This window comes from Pipistrellus hanaki, assembly GCF_964339955.1.
Source record: "Pipistrellus hanaki genome assembly, chromosome: 4".
Taxonomy (NCBI): Eukaryota; Metazoa; Chordata; class Mammalia; order Chiroptera; family Vespertilionidae; genus Pipistrellus; species Pipistrellus hanaki.
Genome location: NC_140506.1, coordinates 100,608,965 through 100,628,111, shown reverse-complemented (window position 1 = coordinate 100,628,111; position 19,147 = coordinate 100,608,965). Strand labels below are relative to the sequence as shown.

Below are 19,147 nucleotides of genomic sequence, written 5' to 3'. Positions count from 1 at the left end.
CTCTGAGGCCTCCTGGGTCAGAGCCTGCGCTCTGGCTGGACCTGGCACGGAGGAGGAGGAGGGTGCACCTTCCCATCCATCAGGCTCCGCCCTTGGGGCCTGTGACCTCCCACAGGGCCCACCCCCTGACACCTCCACCTTCGAAGGGAAGACTCACAGAGGTTCCCAGCCTGTTTGGGGCCAGGCCCCATCTAAGAGTCTGTAAGAGCCCGATGGCCTGTGACACAGAATTCTTATTACTCAAAAAGCGAGCTGCTCACGTGGTCTAAGCAAGCTTCCAAAGAACATGGCCTCCATGAAAGAGAAAAATAAAAGAATGAAAGGACATTGAAGTGCTGAGGAAGAAATCACTAAGAAACTGTTTAAAAAATAACAATATGAAGTGATATGGAAAAAATAGCAAATGAAGTTTCAAAACTACAAAGAGAACTGAAATGCATAAACATGTCACAATATGTATTTATATGCTGTATATGAGGCCCCAGAACCATAGAAGTGCAAAAACTCACTGTTAATGGCTCATTCGCGAACTGCCCGTGTGGGGCGGGTGCCAGCTGGGGGGCCGCTGGACAGACGGGTTCCGCAGGGGAGCTCATTCGGGCCGGGCGGTGGGGTGGGGGGGGCGGTGGATTGGGGGACGGCAGCGGCTGTCGGAGCTGCGGGCGTGGACCCTGCGGGCGGGCGGGCCCCTCAGCTCCTGGCTGGCCGTGTCCGGAGGTGCCGCCGGGCCCTGACCCCCCCCCCCCCCGCCCCCGCAGGTGGACATCGTGCAGATGTGCGTGCTGGAGCTGAGGGACCGGCCGGGCGCGCCCCTCTTCCACCTGGAGCACTACATCGAGGGCCAGTACACCAAGTACAACTCCAACTCGGGCTTCGTGCGCGACGACGCGCGCCTCACGCCGCAGGTGAGGCCGGGCGGGGGTCCTGGCGGGCGGGTCTCGCCCCGGCCCTCAGGCCCCGGCTTCCCGGGGCACCCTCCACCCCCGGCTCTGTCCGCCGGAGGCCCCGGCCCCGGACGGGACCTGAGAAGGCCGTCCCCACCTTCCCCTCCCGCTCCCGCAGGCCTTCAGCCACTTCACCTTCGAGCGCTCCGGCCACCAGCTGATCATGGTGGACATCCAGGGTGTGGGCGACCTCTACACCGACCCTCAGATCCACACCGAGAAGGGCACTGACTTCGGAGACGGCAACCTCGGTGGGTGGGGGCGGCCTGTTGCACGGAGACCAACCCCTCCCCGACCTCCCGGCTCCTTGCACTCAGGAGCCAGGCCGTGGCCTCGGCAGGGCTGTGGCGGGGGGAGCCGGGACGTCTGACCCCCACTTCAGCGTGGTTCCCCCTCCCCCCCTCCCCCTCCCCAACACCGCCCGCTGGTCCGTCCGCAGGGGTCCGGGGCATGGCGCTCTTCTTCCACTCCCACGCCTGCAACCGGATCTGCAAGAGCATGGGCCTCACGCCCTTCGACCTCTCGCCGCGGGAGCAGGACGCGGTGGACCAGAGCACCGCGCTGCTGGTGGGTCCCTCCGCGCCTCCCGTGCCCGGCCAGGCCTGCGCCGCCTAACGAGGAGCATCGGGACCGAGGGCCCCCTCCCATCGGGCCACCCCCCAAACCTGTGCACGGAGCCCCGGGTCCCACGAGCGAGGAACTGGCTCCGCTCGGTTTGGGCCCGTTTCCCCAGAGTGAGGAGACCGGGCGGGCAGAGCGTGGGGGAGAGGTGTTTGCACACGTGTGTGTGTGTGTGTGTGTGTGTGTGTGTGTGTGAGTGTGTGCGCGTGTGTGCATGTGTATGTGTGTGTGTGCGTGCGTGCGTGTGTGAGTGTGTGCGTGTGTGTGCATGTGTGTGTGTGTGCGCGTGTGCGTGAGGCTGTTTGCCAAGGACTAGACCTGAGCTTGGCTGGGTGGAGGCTGTTCCCACTGCGTGGCCCAGACACAGGAACGGTGGCAAAGCCCAGCGCGGGATTTCGGACGTGTGGTGACACGAATGCCCGGCTCAGGGCCGAAGCCTGGCCCGCCTTTGGGGAGCGTTGGCGGCCGGCGCCCAGGCGCCCCGTGGGTTGTTGTTAGCAGACAGCCGGGGTGGAGCCTGGGCTCAGAGCTCAGGCAGCGGTGGCAGGAAGAGCCCTCCCTGCAGCGGGCGCCCTGTGACGAGCGTCCGGGTGCTCCTCAGCAGTCCGCCCAGACCCTCCTGCGGGGGACGGAGGAGAAGTGCGGGAGCCCCCTGGCCAGCAGCCTCCCCGGGGCCCGGCCGCCCCTGCGCCCCCGCCTGTCGGAGAACTCCGGAGACGAGAGCATGAGCGACGCCGCCTGGGACTCGCTCTCCTCCTCCCCGTGCTCGGCCACGCCGCACAGCCAGAAGCTGGACCCGCCCCGTGAGTGAGGCGCCGGCCTGAGGTCGGAGGGGGCGGTGCCGGGGCTGCGGACTGGAACCACGTGTGTGTGTTAACGTTTGCATTGGCTTTGGAGGAAGAGGAGGGGCAGGGAGAGACAGAATGCCATTAGAGAGAGCGTCATCGAGCAGCTGCCCCCTCGCGGGGCCCGAGCCGCACCGGGCCTGTGCCCTGCCGCAGTCCAGCCGGGCCCCGGTCACAGGCGGGCGCTCAGCGCGGAGCAGGTCGGCCGAGCCCCGTAAACGCGGTAGGCTCGGGCACGCGCCTCTCGTGTGGATGGGGTGGCAGACGGTGGCTCGGGTGCCAGCACTCCTGCCGGCATCCACGTCCCAATGTCAGGTGGTTTTCACCTATCGGAAGATGTTAGTCTTTCATATTTCCAGTCATTTAAGAAGGAAAAAAACATTCTTAAAGAAACCACACAAAAACAGGAGGCGGCCTGGCTGGCGTGGCTCAGTGGTTGGTCTTTGACCTATGAACCAGGTCATGGTTCGATTCCTGGTCAGGGCGCGTGCCTGGGCGGGCGCTCAGTCCCAGTGTGGGGCTTGCAGGAGGAAGGTGCCCTCTCATCACTGGTGCTCCTGTGTCTCTCCCTCTGCCTCCCTCTCTGAAGCAGTAATATCTGTTTGAAAGGAAAAACCAGAGGCCAGCCAGGTGTGGCTCGGGAGCTCGAGCAGGAGGCAGAGACGGGGCCCCAGGCAGTCAGCTCCAGGTGTAGGTGGGGCGTGGGGGCTCCCAGCAGCGGGCCCAGCACCTCCTCTGTCTCTCTCCTGCCCAGACTGGCCCGTGTTCAGCGACTTGGACGGTGTGGCTCCCCGAGATCATGACCATCCGGACGACCAGCCGGACAACCACCGGGTACGGAGCGGGAGGAGCAGCGGGTGGGCGGAGTCCCGGAGGGAACGAGGGTGGGCGCCCAGGTCTGCTCTGTGCGGCCGGGGACACAGGTAACTCCGCCTCCAGCCCTCAGCAGCCGTGCTTTTCGGAAACAGCTGGTCCTCGCTCCGGTGAAGTGGGTAGAGAGGGAATCCAGGTCACCGCAGTGACGCTGCAGCTCAGCCCTCAGGGTCGGCCCGTGGTGTGGACAGCTGGCGGGGGGTGGAGGGTCAGCAGGCCCCTCGCCGCACGGCCAGCGGGGAGCGCTCAGCTGGGTAAACGAACAGGTTCTGGCAGCTCTGGTGGCGCAGTGGTGAACGACTGGAAGCACCGTGTTTGCATTCAGGCAAACATGTCCCAGTATCAGGTCTAAAATTCACAGGAGTTCTTAAAGCAGACCTTGTAGATGGGTCACACCTGCCCAGACCACACTGCACCCCCAGATGGCTCCAAAGGTTGGATTTACTCGTGAGTGCTCTTCAGAATTGAGAGGGAAGAGAAAAGGAACAGCTGACACGCTCAGCACCGTCCCCGAGGGCAGACGCTGTGCAAGGACTGGGGTAGACGCCTCCAGTCCGTCCTTTTAACGGCATCAGCACAGCGCCACGCTCTCTCCCAGCCTCAGCCACCTGCCCCTTCGCCCGGGACCGCCTCTGGGCGGGAGGGCACGGAGGCACCCAGAGGGTGGGCCACTCGCTCCTGGTCCCTCGGTGAGGACCCAGTACTCAGACCCCTCTGTGCTGCTCTGCCTGCACCTCCATCTCTGTGGTAGCCCCCATCCCTCAGACGACGAGCCCTCCGTCTGGAGAGGTTGGCTGCCTCTCCAGGCCCAGAGCGGGGTTTGCCGGGGGCTCTTTGCTCAGCTCGGCATGATTCTGGCGGAGGGATAAGGGGTGCGGGGGGCAGGCTGCTGGAGCGTGCTCAGTAGCCTTCGCTCCACGCCTGGAGCATTCCGTTTGGTGGCCTGTGTTAAAAACCGGGAAAAGCACGTTCAGCTCACAGGGTGAGGCGTGGGGGCGGCTGGCGGGAGGTCAGCAGGCTTCTGCGTGGAGGGTCCCGGCCAGATCCGGGACCGGGATCCCAGTGTGTGCCTCCCCGGGACCCGGGTCCCGCAGTGTGTGCCTCCCCGGGACCCGGGTCCCGCAGTGTGTGCCTCCCCGGCACCCGGGTCCCGCAGTGTGTGCCTCCGCTCCTCCTGTTCGGGAGTGAGACAGGCTTCATGTGAAAGCCAGCGATGCGCACTTCTTTTAAAAGGGCGCTTACAGAGGTAACACGAAAGGGCTCTCCAAAGGAAAACCACACGCGAGGGGTGAGTTCCCGACTCTATCTAGAGGGGAGAGCGTAGGGATCTAACGTTAGCAGCAGTTTTAGTTCCTTTCACAAACAGCATCCAGCCCCGGCCGGTGTGCCCGGAGGTTACAGCATGCCCTCCGCTCCCGGGCGGGCAGGCGCCTCGGTTGCAGGCTTGATCCCCAGCCCAGTCGGGCCCGTGCGGGAGGCAGCCCGTCGAGGGGTCTCACATCGATTCCTCCCCCTCGTCTCTCCCCTCCCTTCCACGCTCTAACATCAATAGGAAAACACCCTCAGGCTGGGATTAACAAAAGTAAGTGACTAAGTAAACACACAGTGACCAGAGTCACTGAGGCCGCCTTTGGGGTGACAGAGCCGGGCGGCAGCGGGGTGCCCCCTCGGCCTCCGCTCCTGCGTGTGTGTGGAAGGGAAGCAGTGACGGTGTGAGCGGGATGGTAGATAAATGACGGTGGTTTTAGCGGTTGCCATCACACCAGATCCCTTCTGAGCAGATCGCAGACCTAGAACACACGCACACCCAGGTGCCCGGTGCGGTGTTGGCACAGGCTTAGTTGTGGTGATACTGGTCCCAGCGCTGCATCTCACCTGTGGCTTAGAACCCTCAACCAGCCTGTGTTCCTGCCTGGGAAATGGAGGCGCCACGCCAACCGTGGGGCCGGCTGTGACTTATCCTCAGCCTCTGACGGGGGCGCTGTAACGAGTCCCGTACGAAGGGGATGGAGATGGAGGCGGGCACGCCCCGCCCGCGGGCAGGCAGGGTCCGGTTTGAGCGGAGCAGCCGCGCTCAGAGCCGGGCCTCGGCTGCTTGTCACTGTGGTCGCAGCCGCTCTGTGGTCGCGGCGGGCGGGCGGGCGGGCGGGCGGGCGGGCGGGCGCTCCGTGAGACGAGGGGGGCGAGGGGAAGGAAGGGCTGGGTCCGGCCGTCAGCACCGGGCCCTCGGACCCTGAGCCCTCGCGCCCTCTCTCCACAGGACTCGGAGAACAGCGGGGACAGCGGCTACCCCAGTGAGAAGCGGGGCGAGCTGGACGAGCCGGAGCCCCGGGAGCGGGTAAGGAGCCCCGGGAGGCGGCTCCGACCCCGTCGTCCGGGGGGGGGCAGCGGGCCGTGCGGAGGATGAGTATGAGACCACGAAGCTCCGTTCGGGAGGCGGACGCGGGGCCCGCGGAGGAGCGGGCGATGGGGCAGTGGGTGTGGGAAGGAGGCGGGAGGGGCTGGCCGCACCCAGGCACCGGCGCGGGGAGAGCCGGAGGGCGGCTCCCGGAGGGCGGCTCCCGGAGGGCGGCCCGGGCAGCGCCTGAGCCCGGCCTCCCAGCCTCCGGTCCAGCCTCGTCCCTGGGGAGGCGGGCAGGGGAGCGAGGGCGGCCGTGGTCCGGGATCCGCGAGAGAGGAAGGCGGTGGCTCCGGCACGGGGCCCCCCTCTCCGGCGCGGGCCCCCTCTCCGGCACGGGCCCCTCTCCGGCACGGCCCCCCTCTCCGGCACGGGCCCCCCTCTCCGGCACGGCCCCCCTCTCCGGCGCGGGCCCCCTCTCCGGCACGGGCCCCTCTCCGGCACGGGCCCCCTCTCCGGCACGGCCCCCCTCTCCGGCACGGCCCCCCTCTCCGGCGCGGGCCCCCCTCTCCGGCACGGGCCCCCCTCTCCGGCACGGCCCCCCTCTCCGGCACGGCCCCCCTCTCCGGCGCGGGCCCCCCTCTCCGGCACGGGCCCCCCTCTCTCCAGCACGGCCCCCCTCTCCGGCACGGCCCCCTCTCCGGCACGGCCCCCCTCTCCGGCACGGGGTCCTGCCCTCCGGCACGGGGTCCTGCCCTCCGGCACGGGGTCCCGCCTGTCCCCACAGTCTCCGCCGCTGGCCGGGCTCCAGCTTCCCCGGGGCCGGCGCCTGAGGGAGCTCCTGGGGGAGGTGCAGGGCCGCCCGGCGGGGGAGCTGCCCTCTGACCTCTCTGCATCCACAGGGCCACTCCAACGGCAGCCAGAGGTCCGAGTCGGACGAAGACAGCCTGGGCAGCTGCGCACGGGTGAGGCCCCTGTGTCCCCCCAGCTGCCTGTGTGTGTGTGTGTGTGTGTGTGTTTGTGTCCGGCTGTCTGTGTCCCCCCAGCTGCCTGTGTGTATGTGTGTGTGTATCCGGCTGTCTGTGTTCCCCCTGCAGACTGTGTGTGTGTGTGCGTGTGTGTGTGTGTGTGTGTCCGGCTGTCTGTGTCCCCCCAGCTGCCTGTGTGTATGTGTGTGTGTGTGTGTTTGTGTCCGGCTGTCTGTGTTCCCCCAGCTGACTGTGTGTGTGTGTGTGTGTGTGTGTGTGTGTTTGTGTCCGGCTGTCTGTGTCCCCCCAGCTGCCTGTGTGTATGTGTGTGTGTGTGTGTGTGTGTCCGGCTGTCTGTGTTCCCCCAGCTGACTGTGTGTGTGTGTGTGTGTGTGTGTGTGTTTGTGTCCGGCTGTCTGTGTCCCCCCAGCTGCCTGTGTGTATGTGTGTGTGTGTCCGGCTGTCTGTGTTCCCCCTGCAGACTGTGTGTGTGTGTGTGTGTGTGTGTGTGTGTCCGGCTGTCTGTGTCCCCCCAGCTGCCTGTGTGTATGTGTGTGTGTGTGTGTTTGTGTCCGGCTGTCTGTGTTCCCCCAGCTGACTGTGTGTGTGTGTGTGTGTGTGTGTGTGTCCGGCTGTCTGTGTTCCCCCTGCTGACTGTGTGTATGTGTGTGTGTGTGTGTTTGTGTGTGTGTATGTGTCCGGCTGTCTGTGTTCCCCCGGCTGCCTGTGTCTGTCCACCCCCGGCTGTCTGTGTTCCCCCTGCTGACTGTGTGTATGTGTGTGTGTGTGTGTTTGTGTCCGGCTGTCTGTGTTCCCCCTGCTGACTGTGTGTATGTGTGTGTGTGCGTGTATGTGTCCGGCTGTCTGTGTTTCCCCGGCTGCCTGTGTCTGTCCACCCCCGGCTGTCTGTGTTCCCCCTGCTGACTGTGTGTATGTGTGTGTGTGTGTGTATGTGTCCGGCTGTCTGTGTTTCCCCGGCTGCCTGTGTCTGTCCACCCGAGGCTGTCTGTGTTCCCCCGGCTGACTGTGTGTGTGTGTGTGTGTGTGTGTGTGTTCCCCCACCCCGGCTGCCTGTGTACCCCGGCTGTCTGTGGGCCCCCCCCGGCTGCCTGTGTTTCCCCCCCCACCCCACCCCAGCTGGCTATGTCCCTGGCTGCCCATGTCATGCTCACACCCTGCAGCCCGCCCCACGCACTTCATGCTTCCTGAAGGCCATGCTGCAAAGAAGTCAGTCTCCTTGCCCTGGGCTGGCTATGGCCTCCCCTCTCTCTGAGCCCCTCCCTGGCGGCGATGGCCCTCCCCTCTCTCAGCCCCTCCCTGGCGGCGATGGCCCTCCCCTCTCTCAGCCTCTCCCTGGCGGCGATGGAGGCTGGGGAGGATTAGGGATGGTTCCGGAGGGGATCAAACAGCCACAGCTCACTGTCCCAGTCCTGCCCACACAGCGGCTGTAGCTAACTCCCTCCTGACAGCCCGGAGACAGGCTAATGGTGCTGCCCCACGTTAGGATGAGGAGACGGGTCTCACTCGCTCCCCAGCTACTGGCTACCTGACGTGTCCTCACCCTGGGGGGGCGCAGCCCACAGGCGGGGGCCCTCTGGTCCTGCCTCCAGCCTCCACTACAGAGCCCCTCTGGCCTGAAGGGCCTTCCCTCCCGCTCCTTCTGAGCACAGCCCACTCACCCCGGCTCTGGGCTCCCTCTGAGCACAGCCCACTCACCCCGGCTCTGGGCTCCCTCCCTCCGCTGGGTCCAGGCTCACCCCGGCCCTGGGCTCCCTCCCTCCGCTGGGTCCGGGCTCACCCCGGCCCTGGGCTCCCTCCCTCCGCTGGGTCCGGGCTCACCCCGGCTCTGGGTTGGCGTCCTGAGCCGGACCACGCTCCGTGGGGGCCGCGTGGCTGTGGGGTGCTTGGCACACACGTCTGCCGGCGCTGCTCTGAAGGAACCTTTCAACCCGGTTTTATTATTTTATTTTATTTTTCAAATATATTTTTATTGATTTCAGAGGGGAAGGGAGAGGGAGAGAGAGAGAGAAACATCAATGGTGAGAGGAAATCATGGATTGGCTGCCTCCTGCATGCCCCCAGCCGGGAGTCACCGTGACCTGGGCGTGTGTCCTGACCGGGATTGGCACCGTGACCTCCTGGTTCCGAGGTCGCTGGTGGGCGGACGGGCGTGTTCAGCTGGGATGTCCCGGAGCACCTGCAGCGGAGGAGAGCAGAGGGGGTGGAGGGCGGGCCACAGGCCTGGGCTCGCCTCCGACCTCACCCAGATTGGCCTGTAGGGCGGCGCCTCTGAGCCGCGTGGTCTGGCCGTGGTCCGGCTGCGGCCGTGCTGCCCTCGGCCTGGGTGCCTCGAGCTGACCGAGCTGAGTGACTGGAACTGGGGCCGGTGGTCCCAGAGAACTCGCACCCTCAGGGTCTGCCCCCGGCCTCCGGCCCGGAAGCCATGCCCGGCTCTCTCCCCAGGTCTGTGTGGAGAAGTGGAGCCTCCTTAACCCCGCCCGCCTCCACCTGCCCAGGCCCTCCGCCGCGGCCCTGGAAGTGCGCAGGCTTAGCGCCCTGGACCTCGGCCGCAGGATCGGGAAGTCCGTGCTGGGGAAGGTAGGGCGATGCCTCTGCAGAGCCCTCCCTGGTCCGGCCTCGCCGCACCGCCCGCTCACCGCCCACGCCCGTCTTGTGCAGGTCCACCTGGCGCTGGTGCGCTACCACGAGGGCGGGCGCTTCTGCGGGCAGGACGGGGCCTGGGACCGGGAGTCGGCCCTCTTCCACCTGGAGCACGCGGCCGACCTGGGCGAGCTGGAGGCCGTCGTGGGCCTGGGGCTCCTGTACTCGCAGCTGCCGCACCACATCCTGGCCGAGGTGGCCCTGCAGGTGAGGGCCCCGCCTTCCCCACCGGTCTGACCGCCGGAGAGCCGGAGAGCTGGAGGGCCCGGCTCCTCGAAGTCAGAGAGGCCTCGCCCTGGGGCATTTCCGGCAGGTCCGGGGCAGGGGGAGGAGCAGAGAGACAGGAGGGACAGGGGAGGGCCCTGCCTGGGCCGGGCAGCTGCTTCCCCAGTGCTGGCTCCGCCGTGCCCTGAGGCCAGAGCAGCCCAGCACATAGTAGGTGCTTAGGATTTGCTTGTGGATCAGTGAATAAGATGACATTTAAGTTAGACCTAAAGGCCGGGTGGTGAGTAAGAGCAGTTCAGGGAGGGGGCACACAGGCTGGCAGGTCTGCGGCCCGGAGGCCATTGGTGCGGCCAGAGCCCGCGGCGTTGGGGTGGCGGAGAGGAGGCTGCGTGGGGTCTGGCGCTGCGGGATGTGGGGTGGGAAGCCCATGAGGCCGCTCCACTGCCCCCTGGCCCCTGGGCACCGTGAGGGGAGGAGAGGTCCCGAGACCACGCTCCAACCAACCGGCCCACACCAGCCAGGGCATAAAAATACTCTATTGTAGCCCTGGCCAGTGTGGCTCAGTGGTAGAGCATCGGCCCAGGCACTGAAGGTCACGGGTTCAATTCCCAAAGGCACATACCTGGGTTGCAGGTCGATCCCAGGCCCCAGTTAGAGCATGTGCAAAAGGCAACCAATCGATGTTTCTCTCTCTTCTACCGCTCCTCCCCTTTGCCCCCTCCCTCCCTCTACTCTCTGAAAATCCATGGAAAAGAATATCCTCGGGTGAGGATTAACAAAAGAGCAAACACTCTCTTATAAATTCCATATATTCAGTGGATTATCACAGGATGCTCAGCCTTTCAGCAGATGGGAGGACACTCCAGCTAAGGGCCACACTGGCCAGGGCATGAACGACTCCATCATTGCCTGGCCAGTGTGGCTCAGTGGTTGAGCATCGACCTATGAACCAAGAAGTCAGAGTTCAGTTCCCGGTCAGGGCACATTGCCTGGGTTGTGGGGCGTGCAGGAGGCAGCGGATCAACGATTCTCATCACTGATGTTTCTTTCTCTCTCTCCCCCCTCCTTTCCTCTCTGAAGTCAATAATATATATATTTTTAAAAGACCATTGTAAATTCGATACAGTCGGCATTCTCACGGATGCTTTGGTACTTATTGTGGATCTTTATATCTGCTACCCGCTATGGTTGCAGCTGAGGGAGGTGTGACACTCTGACATAAACATTGGCCATTGAAATGTTGGTTGAAACTTTCATTTACTTCGAATGTAAGAGGAAGGTGAAATGAGGAAGGTCTCTGTCCGAACCGGAAGTTGGTTCGTTTGCCGCTGATAGAGCAGCCTCATGCTGATAATAGGAAGAATGTCCTCAGTGTCCTGTGCTGGCCCCGCGCGTCTAGGTTAATCTGCGTTATGAATATCCTTTCATCTCTTTTTCAACCAAGATAGTCAAAAAGACAGTTATTCAAACCTTGACTTGTAGCAGTTTCTGCTTCCTGTGTTGTGAATGTGGCCGAGTTCCTAAGTGTGACATCGCTGAGCGCAGCTTGGGAGGAAGTGAGCAGAGGACATGGTTTCAGGGTGCGTCCACCCAGTTTCAAACCCGGTAGTTCTCCGCCAGCCCCTCTGCCTCCGCTTTCCAGAGGACACTGGCTGTCCACAGACATGGCTTGTCGCAGCTCTGGGGATGCAGCTGGCACTAGCAGGGATGCTGCTGAATACCCTACACGGCACAGGGCAGCCCAAGGCACAGTCATCAGATTCAAGACCATCTACAACAGTGTTTCCCAACCTTCTCTCATGATGAGAATCACCTGGTGGAGTTGTTAAAACACAGATTCCTGAATCCCAACTAAGAAGTGCTAAACTAGAATTTTTGAGAACATATAGGTAAAATTGCATACCTAACTTAGTGCTCTGTATATAACACCTGTCTTAGAGCACTAGTTAAGTATACAATTTTACCTATATGTTCCCAAAAATTCTAGTTTAGCACTTCTTAGTTGGGATTCAGGAATCTGTGTTTTAACAACTCCACCAGGTGATTCTCATCATGAGAGAAGTTTGGGAAACACTGATCTAGAATAATAAAAGCATAATATGCTAATTAGACCGGACAGCCAAACAACCTTCTGGACATCATTTCAGATATCCTTCTGGACAAAGCTGACACAGCAGGGGCCAAAGCCAAGGTGGTTAGGGGTGATCAGGCAGGTGAGTGGTTAGGGGTGATCAGGCAGGCAGGCAGAGTGGTTGGGGGTGATCAGGCAGGCAGAGTGGTTAGGGGTGATCAGGCAGGCAGAGTGGTTGGGGGTGATCAGGCAGGCAGAGTGGTTGGGGGTGATCAGGCAGGCAGAGTGGTTAGGGGTGATCAGGCAGGCAGAGTGGTTGGGGGTGATTAGGCAGGCAGAGTGGTTGGGGGTGATCAGGCAGGCAGAGTGGTTAGGGGTGATCAGGCAGGCAGAGTGGTTAGGGGTGATCAGGCAGGCAGAGTGGTTGGGGGTGATCAGGCAGGCAGAGTGGTTAGGGGTGATCAGGCAGGCAGAGTGGTTGGGGGTGATCAGGCAGGCAGAGTGGTTGGGGGTGATCAGGCAGGCAGAGTGGTTGGGGGTGATCAGGCAGGCAGAGTGGTTAGGGGTGATCAGGCAGGCAGAGTGGTTAGGGGTGATCAGGCAGGCAGAGTGGTTGGGGGTGATCAGGCAGGCAGAGTGGTTGGGGGTGATCAGGCAGGCAGAGTGGTTAGGGGTGATCAGGCAGGCAGAGTGGTTAGGGGTGATCAGGCAGGCAGAGTGGTTAGGGGTGATTAGGCAGGCAGGCAGAGTGGTTGGGGGTGTTCAGGCAGTCAGGTGAATGGTTGGGGGTGATCAGTCAGGCAGGTGAGTGGTTGAGGGGGTGACCAGTCAGGCAGAGTGGTTGGGGGCGATCAGGCAGGCAGGCCAGTGGTTAGGAGCTAGTGGTCCCAGATTGCAAGAGGGTGTAGGTGGGGCTGAGGGGACCACTCTTCCCCCCTACCCCGGCATGAATTTTGAGCATAGGGCCTCTAGCATGTAGTGAAATAACCAGGGAGTGATACTTTTTTGTTGTTAATCCCCACCTGAAGATAGATTGCTTTTCAGTGAGAGTGGAAGGGAGGGAGAGAAGGAGGGAGGGGGAGAGAAAGAGAGAGAAGCATCAATGTGAGAGAGACACATTAACTGGTTGCCTCCTGCATGCGCCCTGATTAGGGGTGGGGAGCAAACCCTTGAACTGGAATTGAACTTGTGACCCTTGGGTGGACAGCCAACACTCTAACCACTGAACACACTGGCCAGGGCTGAATAATCAGAATGTGGCATAGCTACGCAATGGGACGCTATTTGGCCACAAGAAGAATGAAGCGCCGAAACTGGTTTGGCTCAATGGATAGAGCATCGGCCTGTGGACTGAAAGGTTCTGGGTTCGATTCCGGTCAAGGGCATGTACCCTGGTTGCGGGCACATCCCCAGTAGGGGGTGCGCAAGAGGCAGCTGATCGATGTCTCTCTCATCGATGTTTCTAACTCTCTATCCCTCTCTCCTCCTCTCTGTAAAAAATCAATAAAATATATTTTTTTAAAAAAAAGAAGAAGAAGAAGAAGAAGAATGAAGCACTGGTACCTGCCACAGCACAGATAAACCCGAATGCTTTATGCCGTGGGGAAGAGGCCAGCCACATGTTATATGATTTCATTCGTATTAAATGTCCAGAACAGGGGAATCTCTAGAAACAGATGATAGGTGAGCCTGGCTGGTGTGGCTCAGTGGTTGAGCACCAACCAGGTGGTCACAGTTCGGTTCCAAGTGAGGCACATGTCTGGGTTGCTAGCTTGGTCCTGACAAGGGATGTGCGGGAGGCAGCCGATCAGTGATACCCTCTCATCGTTGGTGTTTCTCTCTCTCCCTCGCCCTTCCTCTCTGAAAAGAATAAGAGAGAAACGGTGCTGCCAGGGCTGGGGGGATGGGCGCCTGGAGGTGCGGTGAGGCTGTGTGCCGTTGTCTGAGTGTCAGCAATGGCTGCGCTTTGTGCTGAATGCTGACACTGTCGGTGTGCGTGCTTCCACGGGGGTTCTGTGGCGTAAAGGATGTCTCAGAGGGGGAGGGCGGGCCCGTCGGAGGCAGGACCTGAGTGGCTCCCCAGAAGACAGAGCCGGCAGACGGCAGTGAGCAGGAGCGGGTAAGCTTCCGCCCCGCCCTCCGTGGGCACCAGGAGGTGCCGCGGTGCCCGCCCGGTCTGTCACGCCGTTCTCAGCGGCCCGCCGGCGCTCACAGCACCCGGGCGAGGGGGCCGTGGCCCGCAGCCCCTCCAGGGCAGGCTCACTCTCCCCCTCCCTCTGGTTGGCATCGGCAGGAGACGGAAGAAAACAAGACCAAAGGATTCGATTACTTACTGAAGGCGGCGGGAGCTGGCGACAGGCAGTCCATGATCCTGGTGGCACGGGCTTTTGATACCGGCCAGAACCTCAGCCCAGACAGGTACTGTGGCCGCCCCTGGGGGCGCGGGTGGGGGTGAGGGGAGGGCTGGGGACTGGGTCCAGGTGGAGCTTCCCCTCCGGTACCGGCGCTGGCCTGGGTGTCCGCGGCACCGGGGCTGGCCTGGGTGTCCGCGGTACCAGCGCTGGCCTGGGTGTCGGTAAAACGAAGGGGGGTCAGTGCGCGCCTGAGGCCTCCTGGCCAGCGTGTTCACCGCCCGGCCCTGCCTCCTGGGTCATGTCCTCGGGACCTGTCCTCGCGCTGAGCGACAGACCGGAGCCGTCGTAGGAAATGGGGTGTCAGAGGGCGGCTGAGGAGGAGGCTCAGGCGCTGAGGAGCCGGGTGAGAGAGAGGAAGGAGCTGAGCCGTGTGTCTGGGATCAGAGAACCGGCCTGAGGCGGAGCCAGGCTGGGAGCCGGAGGAGAGGCGGCAGAGAACCGAGGCCGGAGGCAGAGCAGAGGCTGGAGGCAGAGCAGAGGGAGCCGAGGCCGGAGGCAGAGGGGAGGGAGCTGAGGCCGGAGGCAGAGCCAAGGCTGGAGGCTGAGCAGAGGGAGCTGAGCCGAGGCTGGAGGCAGAGCCGAGTCTGGAGGCAGGAGGCTGGAGGCAGAGCGGAGAGCCGCCCCTTCCGGAGTCTGTGATGGCCATTCTCTCACAGGGTCTGAGCCGCGCGAAGGGGCCACTCACCCCCTCACCCAGCCCCAGCACAGACCGATGGCGCCGGCTGCTGCCCGTGCGGCCGGGCTCAGGGAAGCCGCTCGCACCCTGCGGGGAGCGGCGGGGGCAGCAGCCCTGAGGGCCGGCCCGGGGCCCTCACTGACGTGCAGCCTGAGGGCTGGCGAGGCCCGCGCTGTGGTGGCAGCTGGTGCTGAGTCGGGGTTCCTGGGGGGCCCTGAGGGTCCCAGACCCGCTGCTCGGCCGCGGGGCTTCTCCTGCCTGCCGGCGGCCATGGTAACGCCCTCCTCTCTCTGCCTCCTGCCCAGGTCCCGGGACTGGCCGGAGGCCCTGCACTGGTACAGCTCCGCCCTGGAGAAGTCGGACTGCGACGAGGGCGGGGGGTACGACGGGATGGCGGACGAGCCGCGGTACGCGCTGCTGGCCCGGGAGGCCGAGATGCTGCTGGCTGGCGGCTTCCGGCTGCCCAGGGACCCGCAGAGATCAGGTAGGGCGGGAGCCTGCCCCGGGGGGGGGGGGCAGGGAGGTGAGGGCCGCGGCTCTGCCTCCTGGCCCTCCATTCTGCCAGGCCGATCCTGCGCGGGGCTGCCTAGGGGCTTCGTGGAGCGGGTGTGCAGACGAGCATGTATATTTAATGGTCCTATGTCAGGGGCTTGGGGTTTAGGCTTGTTTGGTTTTGGTTTGGGGGGGCGGTTTTACTATTAAAAATCAACTGAACTGACATTTCCTAACCTGAAACTCACCGTTGTAAAATGCACACGTGCGGTGGAGTGAGTCTCCTCAGGTGCTGAGCACCCAGCACCGCTCGCCGACGAGAAAGCCGGTCCCTGGTAGCAGTGACTTCCCGCCCCCTCCGTTCCTGCAAACCCCTAAGCTGCTTTTTGTGTGGATTTACCGATTCTGGACATTTCGTAAAGAGAACCATACAATATGTGGCTTCTGTGTCTGGCTTCTTTCACGGAGCATATTTCAAGGTCCATCCATGTTGTAGCGTGTATTAGTACTTCATTACTTTTTATTATCTAACTAGAGGCCCCTTGCAGGAAGATTCCTGCAATAGAGCTTCCTGCTGCGGTCTCCGCTGCCCGCCCGCTTCTCTCCCTTCTTCGCTCCCTTCTGCAGGCTTGGCTTCCTTCTACGCTGTCTTCAGTCTTTGCTCTGGCCTGGGTATGCAAATTAACTGCCATCTTTGTTGGGTTAATTTGCATACTCAACCTGATTGGCTGTTGGGCATGGCTTGTGGGTGTAGCGAAGATGCGGTTAATTTGCATGTTTCTCTTTCATTAGAGAGGATAACATTCCATTGTACAAATGAGCTCTATTCTGCTTATCCACTCAGCAGCTGACACACACTGGATGTTTTTTCTGTTATATAATAAACATACTGAACTCCTTATTTTCTTATTTCACAGGGAGGCTAGGTTTTTAAAAAATGTTCAGGGTGCATACAAAATTAAGCAGTTCTATAATTCTTTATTTGGAATTCCTAAATCTCAGAAGCTCTGAAGAACCGTGTTTTTATTCATGTGGCACAAATCCATCTGGTGCCAAACCTGCCCGGAACTGACAGTGGCTGTTTGTGATCTTTGTTTCTTCCGCTTGCATACCTTCCCCAAACGGGCCTGCAAAGGCTCCGCCTGCTTCTCATTGGCTCAGACGGAAGCACCCCCCCAACCCTCTTACCCCCTATGCCAGTCCTGGTACTCACTGAGCTGGCTGCTCTGATTGGCTGTGCCTCGGGCCGGGCCAGAGCCCCACCCAGGTCGTGTGGAGGGAGGGGGAATTGGTGGTATTGGGGTGCAGCTACCGGGGAGGTGGGGGACCCTGGGCTGGCTCAGCTGTGTGAGGCCCCTTTGCTGTCTTTTCAGGCGACTTGTACACCCAGGCGGCCGAGGCAGCGATGGAGGCCATGAAGGGCCGGCTGGCCAGCCAGTACTACGAGAAGGCGGAGGAGGCCTGGGCGCAGATGGAGGAGTAGCTGGGGGACGCACTGGCCGGTCCGCACCGGCTGGAGGGAGACCCGCCTCCTCACCGCGGCTACGGCGGCATTTCCAGTGTGTGGTGCACCAGCTTTTGTACACGTTCTTGGACCTGTCGGCAGAGACACAGCTGCCCCGGGCGGTGCTCGGGGCTGGGGTTGAAAAGCAGCCTGAGGACCGGCACATGGATGTGAGGTTCTGTTTTCTTGTGTTTCCTCACAAGATGCAAAAAGGTGCTTTTGGGAACATTTGGACGTTGCTCCCAGCGTTTCAGCCGCATTCCGAGCCGGCGAGGACTGTCTGCTGCCCGGGCCGCTCCGTGGTGTGCACGCCCCCGCGCTCAGCCTCAGCTCGGCCGCGGAGTGAGATGGACCGCGCCGCCCTCTTCGGCCGTGGGGGCCCTCCCACGGGCGGCACCCTTATTTTCTAGTTTTTTTTCCTTCCTGATCCTCAGCTGGTTTCCTGGACCACGGCCAGATCCCTGGTTTCCGCAGACGGCTTTCCGGACAGGCCGGCGTGCGCGCCCGGTCCTGCTCTGAGCGCCGTCCGCGGGGTGGGCGCCCACGGCCTCCTCTCCACGGGGAGGACGGCGCTGGCGAGGGGAGCCCTCCCCTCTCCCGGCGGGGCTCAGGCCCTCCGTCCCCCGGGCAGCGGTCCGGCCGGCTCTGCGGGAGGCAGCCTCTCCCGCACTCACCTCGGGCGCTCAGCGCCCTCCGGGCTGTCCGCCAGGGCGGAGGGCGGGCAGGAGCTCCCTGGATGCTCACATCCCTGTCCCCGCGGCGGGCGGGCTGCTGCACAGCACGAGTGAGAGGCCGCCTGCCTGCAGCCGCCGGCCGGAGTGGGGAGCCGCCGGCCGGCAGCGCTGACCGGGAAGCCGCCGGCGGGGGCTCCGCCGCTGGTTCTGCGGTTGTCAGGGAGCAGGGAAGAGGCTCAGCCCCGGCTGGGGTGGCTCAGTGGACAGAGCTCGGCCTCAGACGGAGGAGCTGGCTTTGGTTCTGGCCGCGGGCATCACCTGGGTTGCAGGCTTGGTCCTTGGCCAGGTTGGGGCACTTTGGGGAGGCAGCCAGTCGATGTGTTTCTCTCACATCGATGTTTCCCTCTGTCTCTTTCCCTCCCTCCACTCTCTAAAAATCAGTTTAAAAATATCCTCAGGTGAGGATTAAAAAATAAAAAGAATTCGATTTGTATCAGTGTGACTTCAGTTGGTATTTAAGTAGCAGAGAAAGCAGACGGCTGTGACGAAGCCCCGGTGACTAAGGAGCTTTGCTGTATTCGCTTAAAGCAGAGGGTGACACGCAAACCCTCTGCCCTGCTCGCGGAGCGAGGCCTCATGCGGAGCCGTGCGCGGGGCGGCTGGCGCCGGAGCCGGAGCGGGCCGGGAGGAAAAGCCGCAGGGCCGAGGGCCGGGTCCCCCGGCACCGCCACCGGCTGCCGGCGTGGGCACTGCGCTCATCACAGTGTCCGATGAGGCTGCGGCTCCTCGCTCTCCTCCCGCAGGTCAGGCAGCAGCTTTCTGTTTTAAACCAGCTGCATGCAGTCACATTGCATAAATGTAAGTCCCAGGCGATTTCATTGTGGCTTACTTCCCTCTTCAGAGTAATCGAGCCTCACGTAGTTCATGCCTCTTTGTTGTCATTTATTCAGCCAGCCCCTCCTCTCTCAGACTTCATTTGCAAATCATTTGTTCCCTGATCACTTCTCTCAGTTCTTGGTTACGCATTAGTGTTTCCCTTTAACGCTGGGATCGGTAAAGAGCCGGATAGTAAGTATTTTAGGCCACATGCTCTGCAGGCTCAGCTCAGCGGTGGTGGAGCAGAAGCAGCCACAATTAAACAAATGGGCGTCGCTGGTGTTCCAATAAAACTTTATTTTGAAGCCAGGTGGCTGTCTGGGCTGTAGTTTGCCTACCTCTGCTCCAATCCTTGACTGAGACACACTGCATAAGCTTTGGGCACAAGCTCTCCGTTTTCCCCTCGGGGCTCACGCACTGCGGCACAGAGCAGCACCGCGGCACAGAGCAGCCCTCGGCGATGGTGGGCACTGGGAGGCGGTCACTGCACCCGGTGCTTCCGTCAGGGAGCGATGCAGTGCCCGAGTGGCTGGAACCGCCACCCTGCCTCTCTCTCCGCCCGCAGGCCTGCATCTCAGCACAGGCGCTCCTCCAGGAGGCAGCCGCGCCTGGAGGGAGAGTCAGCAAATGCTTCTCTCAGGACCATTGAGAGGAAACCATCGGTAGGATGTTGAGATACTTCTGAGCCAGCAGGAGAATTTACTTGATCTTTGAAACCTAGTTTTGTGCTCTCGCTATCTCTCCTGCTCCCCGGCAGCTGCAGCCATGAAGGTCGAGCTGTGTGGTTTCAGTGGGCACAGGATCCACCCCGGACACAGGAGGCACAATGCCAGGACCCACGGGGAGTTTTCCAGTTTCTTTTCTTATTTTTTTTTTAAATATATTTTATTGATTTTTTACAGAGAGGAAGAGAGAGGGATAGAGAGTTAGAAACATTGATGAAAGAGAAACATCGACCAGCTGCC

General features: G+C 62.1%; 1 protein-coding gene across 3 annotated transcripts in view; it reads left to right on the top strand.

Moving 5' to 3' along the window:
• The window catches only part of EEF2K (eukaryotic elongation factor 2 kinase), a 43,886-nt gene extending 25,399 nt beyond the window's left edge, over positions 1-18,487 (top strand). The window contains exons 7-18 of one of the 3 annotated variants that reach the window (XM_084882724.1): positions 759-905; positions 1,063-1,195; positions 1,384-1,511; positions 2,170-2,368; positions 3,165-3,244; positions 5,544-5,621; positions 6,524-6,586; positions 9,053-9,187; positions 9,269-9,457; positions 13,840-13,964; positions 14,942-15,120; positions 16,502-18,487. In XM_084882724.1, the coding sequence (XP_084738850.1) occupies positions 759-905; positions 1,063-1,195; positions 1,384-1,511; positions 2,170-2,368; positions 3,165-3,244; positions 5,544-5,621; positions 6,524-6,586; positions 9,053-9,187; positions 9,269-9,457; positions 13,840-13,964; positions 14,942-15,120; positions 16,502-16,611 (1,566 nt within the window). In that variant the 3' untranslated portion in view covers positions 16,612-18,487. Of the gene's footprint in view, positions 1-758; positions 906-1,062; positions 1,196-1,383; positions 1,512-2,166; positions 2,369-3,164; positions 3,245-5,543; positions 5,622-6,523; positions 6,587-9,052; positions 9,188-9,268; positions 9,458-13,839; positions 13,965-14,941; positions 15,121-16,501 lie in introns of all 3 variants that reach the window. The other 2 variants (XM_084882723.1, XM_084882725.1) reach the window with 2 other exon arrangements.
• The last annotated feature ends 660 nt before the right edge of the window (positions 18,488-19,147 follow it).